Consider the following 12,000-nt stretch of genomic DNA (forward strand, 5'->3'; position numbering starts at 1 on the left):
AAAAGAGAAAGATAAACCTTTAGGACATCAACACTTGTCTATCTGCATTTCTGGCAGACAGGATTTTACTATAAGTACACACTTCCATGTCTCCTTAATCCACCAAATTTTTAGTGCACACAAATCTAAGCCCTTCCTCAAGTGTATAGAGAACTGAGCACACTCTACTCATACACATCTTAGTCAGTTCATGACCCGTTGTACTGAGACAAGGGGAGATGACAGGCTCTTGTGCTGCAGGAAAAATAGAGCAGAAAATCATGACCATTTTTTTGGTGTACATCCCCCTCTAGAATTCCTACCCACAAAGGCTGGTACTCTTGTGCCAGGACATGCCCTCTCTGTGCCTGTATTTCTTAAAAAAAACCCCCAAAAACCAAAAATTAAGTACTTATGTTCCTCATAGCTTTACCCAGGCCAAAATCCGGTGCACAGTCAATATTTTGGGTAGATAGTGAGCTTTGCAGAGCACTCTTGTGTTGTCTCCTTCACTGCAGGGATTAAAACCCTCAAACCAACTGCAGGAAAATGGGGGGGAGGGAAGTTGATTGTCACACACAAATCAAGGCTGTTCTCTGTTTTTGCTTTAGAAATGCAATTGCAGAGCAATCTCGAGCAGCAGGGAAGCACTCACTCCACTCCTCCTGAAGCCCATCTGTTACAGCTTGCACCTCTTCATTTACATAGGCAAATGACAGCTAAGAGCATTAGAAGGGATATAAAGCCTCCTGCTCCGGGGCCTCAGCCAGCCCCTAACTAGCAGGGTTAGGAAGAATTTCCCTCTGCAAGACTATTCCCAACAGCAATACAGACTCTTTTCACACATTTCCCTGGAAGCAGGAGGGAGCAGCCAGTGTCAGGGACTGAGGATGCTAACACAGGCTGCATTAACCCAGTGGGCTCCCTGAGCTCAGCAAGGACATCTTGCCAGGGTTCTCCTCGTTCAGCAGGATCCCACCAGGCACTGGCTGTGCAAAAAAAAGCAGGCTTAGAAATTTAGACAACATGGAGGAGGTTTAGGGCACACCAGGCACCCCGAGGATGGTCTGGCAGAGGGGATGTTGGGGCTCTGCACCCTTTGAACCTGGAAGGAGGACACCAGGGGGTCAAGGCTCACCTTTCAGCACCATCTTTGCCCTCCTTCCCCATGGCACTGCTGTTCAAAGCCGAGTCTTTGGAGTGGCCATCTTTGACAGGGGGAGATTCCTGCCAAGAGAAAGGAGTTTTTCATCATTACACGGGGTCCTTGAGCCCAGCCAGCCTTGCATTTACAGTCTGCCTGCCTCTAAATGGCCCTTTACTGTAAATTCCTACAGAGCAGTTAAAGATTGATGCAAGTTAATGCCAAATGCCAGGAAAACACAGAAGTTAATCAGACAGGAAATTTGGGACCATCTCTGGCGACTAGTGTAATTAGTACTGTTTGCTCTTAACATTGTGAAATGATGCTGAAAGTTACAACACAAGTCAGATGTTGTCTTGGATTTTAACCCTCTCATGACCTTTTATTTTTCCTCCAGCCCTTCCTGCTGAAATACACTTTGCCTCCTGCTTTAATCCAAAGAGACACAATCAGCTCTAAGCTCTCCAGTTTCAGTTCCCCTCCTGACCACAGCCCCCCTGCCTCAGGGGGTGGATGCTCACTGCCTCCTACCTCCCTTCTCTCCCATCAGAAGAGGTTTTGCAATGATGCAACGTTTCCACTCCACGACTCAGGGCTGTGGAAATGAGGCTAATGCAAAAAAGCAGAACCAGCTGAACCCGTGGCATGGAACAGCAGGTAGAGAGCTCAGAGCAAAGATACAGCATTTTAAATTAGCCATTTATTAAGGAGACAAATAGCCATGAACAGCAAATGGGAATATTAATCCAACAGTGTCGGAGTTCAGAATTATTTAACATCATGCAGAGTGAAGCCAGTGAGCAGACAGGACTGAAACCACCTCCATGCTATCCACTCAGCATGGAAACACCCTGCTGAGCCAGGGTTTCTTGGTGTCTGCAGGATTTTTCCAGGCTCTTATCTGCAAATCCCTTTGCTTCAAAGTTGACAACCCGCTCACAGCTGCCCAAAAGGATGGGCCTGCCCAGATGTGTCTCCTGAGGGGAAGTGATGGGAGCACCATCTCTTGGTGTATTCAACACCACCAGGGATAAAGGTCTTGGGGACATCCCGCAGGAGATGTGCCTTCCAAGAGGAGGGCAGGCAAAAGGATCACCACGGACTCCTGCCAGTTTCCTATGACCCAACAGGAAGATGAGACCTCCCTGGAATGGAAAACGCCCTGGGCTCCTCTAGGAAACATCTAAGATACAAGGCTCGAGTAAAGGAAGAAACAGTGTGTGAGTACAATGCTGAATCAATCATTTACTTTGCAACCAAACAGTGAAGGAAAAAATAAGTATTTAGTGCTAGCATTTAGGCTTTCTGTATTAAAATAGGGAAGGCAAAGCAGTTACAAGAAAAGATGTGGCCCAGGGTGCAGCTCTCTGGAAGGGAACTTCACGCAAGCAGCTCCGAGCAGCCAGCGAAGCGCAGAGGAAACAGCGCGGCAGGAGAAGCCATCCCTGACCCCAAAAACATCTCCTGCTCTGCACCTGCACCAAGAGGGCCCCCAAACCTGCAGCCAGGAGTGGGCAAGCAGAGGGATGGCTGGGGAGCCGGGGCAGCAGGATGGACAGGGAGCTCCAGGGTGTGCGGAAGAGGCCGGTGCCAAGCGCGAGAGCCCCGGCGTGAGCTCAGCATGCACCAGGCAGCCCCTCCCGGGGCTCTCCGGGCTGTTACTTACTCCTTCAGAGCCTGGGAGTTCCCCGTTGCTCTGGCCAGAGGAATACAGATTGACATATTCACCCTCACCAGCCTCCTCACTGGCGTTTTCACTCTGAAGGAGACAGGATGAAAGGAGATACGTGATGGTGCCCCTCACCAGCGCTTCTGCCCTCGGCAGCTGCTGGCACCTCCCTCGGAGCTGTTCTCTGTCTCTGCGGCCAACAGCGGCCACGGAGGCTGCACCATCCTGGGAGTCATTATTTCTGGCTCTGGAGGACTATCCTGAAGGCCCTGGGCAGCAGCAGGCTCTGCTCTGCAAGAGCTGTGGACTCCAGGTGGGACTGCCAAGGTGCAGCTGGCGGATTTCAAGGTGCTGGAAGTGGAATATTCGGAGCTGGACACAGAGCTCCTGTCCTATCCAGGGCAGTCCTGCTGAGCACAGACCAGCCCTCAGCCCCATGGGCATCAAAGGTATCCCCCAAAGTAGGCTACAAGCATGGACTAGACCCATCACGCCAGAATAAACCAAACCTGAGGCCTTCTGGGATATAACAAGGACCTGGTGCAAGGAAGATGCAAAGCAAGGTCACGTCCAAAGCGTGAAAAGCTGCACATTTATTCTGTAATCAGTGACCCTCTTCCAAACTTGGCAGAGAGGCAGCACTGGCGTGCCCTGTGCTGACAGCTCTAATCCCATCAACTCTCGGCTGTGCAGCAGATGAAAGAGGAACTGTCTTGAAAATGAGGTGTTCAAAAAGGTATCTGTAATGGACAGACCTGCTCAGTGATGTGCAAAGTGATCTGGGACCTCAAGCTAGCAGAGTGGGAACAGTGTTAGCCTCACTTCACCAACATTAGACAACCTGCCACCAAGCACAGAGCTGGGGCTGATGGGAACTTGGAAGAGCAGGAGCCTGGAGAGAACAAGAGGTTTTATGCACAGGAGAGACAGAGCTGGACTGTACTCACTGCTCCTGGTGACTCGGGAAGGAGCAGGTGGCAACTGCAGGATGTGAACTGCTGTAGGAGCCTGCATTTCATAACTATCAACCTCACAAAACACTCCTTTACCTCCCTCAGCTTTATCTTACAATTGCAGGAAGCTACAGCCAACTCTCCCCTTCACCAGCATTTGACATTTTGTGCTTCCTACACACGTGTAACATTTTCTAAAACCTGCTGAGGTTGTCCATTTTTATATGAAATTTCTTCTCTGCGATTCACACACATTTGGAAACCAGACCAGACCACAATTTAGCATGTATCAATACAAGAGACATTTTGTTCAAAAGAAAAACCCCACCAAATAAAGGCAGCCTTGCGTTAAGGTGCGTTATCATCCCTTAGGATAGTCTCACCGAAGGCGTCTGGAGAGAATCAGTGAAAGAGGTTTCAGAAGGAAGGCAGACAGGAGCATTCCCGTTAAAGCTGCTCTCCTGAGAAGAGGAGTTTGGCACATCCACAGTGCTGGGTGACTGGCTGGCTGCAGCGGGCACCGCTAGGTCGGGGCTCTGGGACAGATGGACGGGTGGGAAAGGCGGGGTGGAGCAGGAGGTGGAGGTAGAAGAGAGGAAAGGAGGTATGGAGACTTGGTTGTGAGGCACAAAGTCCTGGGAGTAGGACCTAAACACAGATTTGTACTGCGGGACGCAGAGACACAACACAAAAACAAGGAAGACGGGGAAAGGAAAGAGACACAGACAAAAGAAAAAGTAATTAGATTGGCAGCAGCATAGCAGTGACAGCACAAGGCATTTCTAACACAGGCAGCACTATTTTACTATCCACATGTTATAACAGGAACTGCTACCTGAGATACAACAGCCAGGCTTTTCCTGGAGAGGCGTGTTCTTGCACCACCAGCAGCCTGGCTGCTCATCTCACCAAGGGAAAGTGAGCAGCAAGGTGTGACCTGCAGGTATCCAGCCTTTGCTGGGCAGGGCAAAACCTGGACAGCTCAGAACTGCTACTGCAGTGACCCTGAAAATCACCCGAGTGGAGGAAAGGATGTGAAGGCACACAGAAAGCACAACTCTGAGCATGCTGGAAGTATCGACATAGAGAAAACTACTTCAAGCGCTTATTGCTTTTCTGGGATTTTCCACAGGATCCAAATTTAAGATGCTTTTTGCTCCAGCCCTGTAATTTAACAGCTACTGTGTCAAGTCTGTTCCAGAACACACAGCTCCCAGGGAGGAGTGGCTGGATACTGCCTTCAAAGTTACACTGAAGGATAAAGGAGATTATGCTGCTACTCCTTCCCATTCGTGAAAAACAGGGAGCAGAAATGGTAATTGCCCTCCGGAGTGATGAATTCCTTATCAAACCAATCCTTTAATGCAGTGCCTTGAAGAGTCAGCTGAAGAGATGAAAAGAGATCATCTGCGTAAAGCTTTCTTTCACTATCTCTCCTAATCATCAGATTACTGTTCAGATAATATTAAACAGGGTGCAGTGGGAATATATTGTGCCAAGAAAAACAAGAGCAGCCCTCTGTCTTTTAACATCTGGTGCTAGTAAGATTTGCCATCAGGGTAAGTCCAAAACAAAGCTGACTACCATTAAAAAAAAAAAAAAAAAAAAAAAAAAAAAGACAATAATGCTAAATCTGCTGGAGAGGAGTTTATTTTAAAACTTGCAAAGCTGGTCATAGTCAAGTGGACTGAAAGAAGAATCACATCATCCAAAAAAACCCAGGCTGGAACACAATTGTGGTGCTGCTCCGTTGAGGGATCTGCTGCAGAAGGACTGTGCAGTACAGAGCTCTCAAGAAGCACTGACACAACTTGCTCAAACCAGGCTGAAAAGTGACACCACTGTGATGTAGAAAGAAAGGAATCAAAGGCAGGAATTGGAGAATTCAGGCTACATTTTCTCAGGAGAGTTGAGCAGTTAAGAAAAAGCAAAGCTTAGTCCATCACCTGAGCCCCAGCAGCAGCACCCAGCTCAGCAGTGGTATTTTTGTTTCTACCTAGGAAAGGTGTGGGCTTAAAAATTTAAACTGAGAACAGCCTCAGGCCAGAGGTCTGGTCAAAAAAAAACTTTTCCACTACAAAGGGAAGGAAATGTAAAGGTCAACGAGGAGACTTTACCTTCCACCACCTTAATCCTTGAGTGGCTGTGCCTTGTGCCTTGCATGGAGTCCAGCAGTGCTCCGGGTGTATTCTCAGGGCCCAAAACAAATTGCAGGCCATAATACAGAGGAGAGGAGGGGGATGCTTTGGAAAGAGAGCTTAAAAGACTACTGAAAAATAATTAAAATGCAAATCCCCTCCATGTGTCTGTGGCTAAAAGGAGACTGGCTCTAGGACAGGCTCCTCTCTCTTCCTGCCCATTTCTTTCCGGATGAGCAGCGCCGGCTCCAGGGACACTGTCAGCTTTTGGAGCTGCCTCAGTAACAATGACAAGTCTAATCTCTGTATTTACTTTCTGCCTGGATAAATGCTCTACATTTATTCATTTTCACTTGCACGGCACAAACCACTAAATCCCTCGTAAGACGCCGGGCTCATGACATCATCTTGGCTCAGCAGATTCATTATGCCTGCCTGGTATTCCATGAGCTCACTGGCACTAATATTCCAATGATCACCCCAAGTCCCAGCCTAGACCCCAAACCACTGCTCAACAGCTCTAGAAGGCACTCAAAAAAACTGCTGTGCTGATCAGAGGATCCTTTGCTCCTGTAGAGGAAATAATTAGCTCCAGCAGAAGCCCTGTGCCAGCTCCCCCATTGCTGGATTTCCTGCACCCCCATGACACAGGCGGCACACGCTGTCCTTCACTTTGTAGTTGATGGACATCGTCCACCCAGGAGGTCCAGGGGGTTTTGTCCCTGATCTGCTGAACCCAGAGGAGAAGCCAGGCTGTTGCAAAGCAGCAGTGGAGCTCACGCAGGGCAGGAGTGAAAGGAAATGACTGTCCTCAGCCAAGTCACTCTGGGACAAGCAGAGCCCTGCGTGAGGCGCTGGCAGGGTTAGCTCAGGGCAGACTTCCCTGCCTGCACCAGCAGCTCAGGGACATGAGTTACTGCTCCTGGGGCAGGAACATTTGCACAGCTCCTGCCTGGAGGAGCTTCACACACATTAATCCTAATTTGAAGGCAATTTAGACCTAAATATAACAACACTGAAGAAATGTTAGAAGTTTGAATGCAGATAAGTCAGTATTGACAATCACTGTATGTTTCTCTCTCCCTGGTCTCATAATACACCTTCAGAACAACTTCTTGGCATGAGATATGTTGAAAATGCCAGTTTAAGGGCCAGGTGCCCATGAAAATGCATTCATCTTCATTATGTGATCCGTGAACAATCATTTAAGGATGCAGACAGGCTCTCAGCATGCCGTTAACAAAGGGAACAGTGCAGAGAAGCCTTTGGTGTGCTGGCATTAATTAGTCAGCCTGCTCTCAACTTCCAATCTTCTTGTAAAGTTGCATCTTTTAGAAAGGGAGCCAGGGAGCCCCCTCCTTCCTCTGGAGCCTGCAAGCAGCTCTGGAATTCCAGCTATGCAGCCATGCTGGGATAAGAGCCAAGAGTGAAGCATACTTTTCAAAGGGTAAAAAAAAACCCACCCTGCAGTGGAGATGATGTCCATATGGCACCCATTCCTGCTGCTCCCCAGCCTGACCCAGCCCAGCCAGCAGCTGCCCCAGGAATTGCAGCAATGGCTTCCATGGGATCTGGGTGTTGTCCATCTCCTGGAAGCCTTGTCATCCTCTAAAATGAATACTTTTTGGGGAGGGGACAGTCCATTCAACACAATTGTCACAAGGAAACGAGCCATCCTTCAGCGCTCCCCCCAAGAGGCAACAGTTTATCTTGGAAACAAATCAGTGCTTGTTTTAATCAGCTTCTCAGAGGTTTCCTGCAGGGTCAGTCAGGCCTCGGCTATGGCTTCACGGACACAACCTCCTACTCCGTGGCTTTGCTTTAAGTGAAGTACTTCCAAATAACTTCTGGGAAAGCTACAAAACAGGGGGCAACAGGAATCTGTGGGAAAGGATGCTCTCCCTGTATCCAAACTCTGGCCACACTGCCAGCTCCCACCACAGGACCAGAAGAGGGGGTCCCAGCATGAGTGACCAGGACTTGTGACAGCAAACGGCCGAGACAGGGAGCAGAGAGAGCTCCCCCTCCTCTCACCAGGGCAGGGGTTTTTAAAAAGACCTCTCTGCCACTTGGGAAGTGCTTGCACAAAGCCAGCTTTAAGCTGGGAGCAGTCTCATCTCCTGGGAACAGCAGGAAGCAAACGTGCCTGGCCCTGAACATTTACCACACACCGTGACACACAGAGGTCTCCCAGAGACAGCATCTTTCAACCTTTTCAATTTGCTGCCTTTGATTTTTGGCAACTGTGAATATTTCAGAACAGCTTTCCATCATTAGAAGCCTTGATCCAGGATGTCCCAAAGGTCAGTGACATTCTGGCTGTTTATTTGAATTAGATGGCAGGACACAAGCACTTTTTTCTATTAAAACTTGTTTCAGGAGAGATGCTTCTTCACACTCACTAGGCATGGCTGACCACAGCTAACAGGGAGACAGGGGTATATATGCAGAGAGTCAGTGGTTGCAAGTTTCAGCATTCTCCAGCCCAAATCTGAAGCTGAATTCAATTATATGGCTGAGAGAGCATCTGCAGCATCAGCAGACACAGTTTTTACCTTTTAAGCACAGCCTTCTCAGTTACCCTATGGACTTCTGCCAAATGAATTTGCCATCCTGCCAGACACTCCCAGATCAGGTAGAGCATCAGATTCCCAAAGTATGAAGCTATCAGAGGAAAGGATCAATCTTTTAGATCTCTGCTAATGTTAATAAGGGAACTATGTGGGCAATGTGCCAGAACTGGATGCCCAAATTGTAACAGTACAGAACTATGTTCACAAAATACTGGGTGTTGCAAAGTCATTAGTCCCTAAGAATATAATTGCACAGACAACTATTTGAAAAGACTTCCTATCTCATAACACAATGCTGGGCTTCCAGGTACTTTTGCTAATGAGGAAGGAAATGCTCCTGCAATGAATGGCTGGAAACACAAGCTGCCAACAGAATGGCTTCAAGCACTGCCACAGGAAAGGCAGCAACTCCTCAGGCTGGAATGTTTCTCAGCAAGGCCTCTGACCTGGCTGCAGAGCTGACCTCCCTGGTTTTAATTGATGGTAACCACAGTATAGGGATGGATGGGGCTTCTTGTGTCTCCTGGCTTCTGCACAAGAAAACACAAAATCCAAACTTTTCCTCATGGAGGAGAGATTCCTGCACGTCTTTGCAACAGAATAAATAAGGGGGCAGCAGGGGAAGAAAACCTTTGTAAGATTTATCAGCCATGCTGTCACGCATCCCTCTTTGGAAAATACCAGAATTCAATTCTGTTGCACCTACAGCATCAACTCTTCAGCTTGTGGACAAAGTCCCCAGATCAAGATGGCAGATTTGGAAAAGACAGAATCTGGAGACCAAGACTTCTAAAAGATCAGTCCATGAAAAACATGGGGTGTGTGGCCTATGAAGTCAACATGGGACTGGTCAGAAAGATCTACAGAGACCTGCAGTGTTCCAACTGCGAGGAAAATGTATGAACCCCCAGAGGAAGTGGTTTCCACCACCCCAGAAGATCCAATGATGCCAGCAGGCAACAGCACTATTAATGTCAGTGTCCAGGCCTGCCACGGGCAGTGGAAATGAACACAAACACAGAAAGAATGCTAAACAGGAAAGGCAAAACAATACCTAAGTCAGAGCAGCTGGTTAAAGGGATGCAAACTTTTCAATCCCCCTTCCCTCTGCTCCAAATTAAGGAGCCAAAACCTTAGGACAGAAACGAGCAAACACGTTATGACTTCCCAGCTGTGGTTCAACTGAGGCTCTCACCATATGAATGGAAACAGCTCAGTCTCTGCTGAGGGCCAGAGCCTGGTGTGTGCTGCAGGCTGGAAGTGAGCTCCAGGAATAAGAACAAGGCAGGAAAAACGTGGGAAGCACATGGCTGCATCGTGCACGCCTTTAATCACTTATCTGACCCCCCTTTTCCTGAACATACGTTAGCACGCACACAAGAAAGAAGAACAGTTGCTGTGAACACACAAGAAAGAAGAACAGTTGCTGTGAATTTTCTGTGCACTTGCTCAATTTGCTCAAGAATGGTGAGAACAAGTGAGAACAGAAGCGCTGAACTGGAGCTTTCATAAGGAAATCACTTGCGCCTTCTGCTGGAACCTGACAGCCAATTGGTTTCTGGTAAATTACCAGAAATGTTTCTTAATTAAAAAGAAAATATAGGAAAAAACCCAACATTTTGAGAAAGGCAACTTATTCCTCCACAGTGAAGGACGCAGCCAAATTTCCACTAATGGCATGTACATGCCTTGGAGATTCAACTGTTCCTTGTTTCAGTGAGGAAAGGCTTCCACAAGACTTTCTGCAGCCCTTGGTGCAAAAGCTGTGGATGGGCAGCAGTGGAGCTTGCTGCAGGAGATATTTCCTCTCCCACTGCAGAGTTCTCCAGCTGCCAGGAAGTAACTGGATTTCAAAATCTGATTATTCCTGCTGCTCGGATACCTGCCCACCCATTTCCAGGCAAACAGCACAAGGATTGATTAAACCACAGGACAACAGCTCTGTGCTCACAAGAAGGGAGGGAGGTGATCAGCTGGAGAGAAACTGCTGCCAGCCACAGAAGGATGATGCCTTCTTGTTGAAAAGCTCCTTCCCCACTGCTTAGAACTCTCAAAAGAGTTGGGAATCCCTTGAATGATTCTTGACAGTTGTCCCCCCAGTGTGGGATTTAATGGCTCAGCTGTCCATGGGATGGGGAACATGATGCAGTTCCTTAAAACACCAGCCCACACTACCAACACAAGCCCTGCTGGCACAGAGGCCAGACACGAGTCAGACTCGGATAAAAAACAGCCCAACTTGCCAAACCTATGAGGTCTGATCCAGTTGCTCAAGATCTGCCTCTATCCAGTAAAAGCTATTACCTCTGACACAATTTCCTGCAAAGGAGGGAAAAGCACAATTAGTGGGCTGACAGAGCAGCAGTGGCAGCTGGGCTGCAACAGCCCCTGCAGTGCTGACTGGAGAGAAAGCAGTCAGGGCTCTAGAAAAACTCATCCATTAAAAAAATAAAAGATGCTCTGAACAACTTCACCTCTTTTCTGCTGTCGGAAAACAGTCTTGTTAAGCCATGTAAATCAGGAGTAAGGCACTAATCCTTCACCAGAGCCAAGGGGATAACAAGCAGAACGTGGCGCTGGTTTGGCCTGCCTGCTGCTGGCATGGGAACAGATGGGGACAGGGACAGGTCCTCCCTGGGAGTGACTCCTGTGGCCTCCCTAGACCAGCCTCCAGGGAAGGAAAACAATCACAGGGCACTTTCAGAAAACTGGCTACACTTGCAGAGCCTTGCTGACACTGGGTCAGTGGACAGCCATCGAGTTGAGCAGCTTGGAATTCCTGCTATTGATCCAAGGAGGTTTTTGCTTCCTGTGCAGAATGAGAACAGTTTACATTGGAGACATGTAATTTTAGGAGATCTGATAGCCAGTGCTGCTAGCTGGGTACACAAGAGGCCAAGTGCTCAGCTGGCAGTGCCTGGAAGGTGTGCTCACCCTCATTGGGGCTGGTGGCAGCTAATGCTGATTTTTGCCAGGTTTATTGTTCACCAGCACTCACTTGAGTGCCCTTTCTCTAGGGAGAGAGGAGAAATGAAGACAAGAGCACACGAGGAGCAGAGCAGCAGGCGGAATGCTCCTGGTGCAGCTCGTGGCATCCCTTGAGTGAAACCTCCTGGGGCAGATTGCAGGAGGGGCTTTGCTCCTTCCAGTGCTGATGGAGGGTGTCACCCTGGGAGGGATCCAAACCCCCACAGCTGTGTCACATCTCTGTCTTATTAGGGATAGGGCAAATGGAATATTGGTATTACATGGGTCAGCTATGATGCATGTAAGGACATTGGTATTTCGTAGCTCAAAGAGACACTTCCATAGTGAAAATCTCATTTTTGGCTGTGAAAAAATAGACCAGATAAAGTAATGAAATTATGGAATTATCCTAATTTAAAGGCACTAATGGAAAAATCACCATTTTTAATTCAGCTTATTTCCTTTGTGCATTTGACAGTGCACTGTCTCATTGTTCTCACTGTTCCTCATGCTCCAGCCATTTATTTTACCCCTCACCAAATCCTTGCAAAAATGAGGAAGGATTTTTTAATGAAGT

The 12,000-nt window shown here is 48.1% G+C and overlaps 1 protein-coding gene across 10 annotated transcripts in view; it reads right to left on the reverse strand.

Moving 5' to 3' along the window:
- Positions 1-12,000, reverse strand: part of RAPGEF1 (Rap guanine nucleotide exchange factor 1) — an 84,785-nt gene that overhangs the window by 13,287 nt on the left and 59,498 nt on the right. For 6 of the 10 annotated variants that reach the window (XM_085594176.1, XM_077787886.2, XM_085594172.1 and 3 more), the window contains 3 exons: positions 4,129-4,410; positions 2,790-2,882; positions 1,118-1,206 (listed from right to left, as the gene is read on the reverse strand). In XM_085594176.1, coding sequence (XP_085450302.1) covers positions 1,118-1,206; positions 2,790-2,882; positions 4,129-4,410 — 464 coding nt within the window. The remainder of the gene's footprint in view (positions 1-1,117; positions 1,207-2,789; positions 2,883-4,128; positions 4,411-12,000) is intronic. The other 4 variants (XM_085594177.1, XM_077787891.2, XM_077787890.2 and 1 more) reach the window with 3 other exon arrangements.

The sequence above is a fragment of the Lonchura striata genome, chromosome 17 (genome assembly GCF_050655825.1).
Source record: "Lonchura striata isolate lonStrDom1 chromosome 17, ASM5065582v1, whole genome shotgun sequence".
NCBI lineage: Eukaryota > Metazoa > Chordata > Aves > Passeriformes > Estrildidae > Lonchura > Lonchura striata.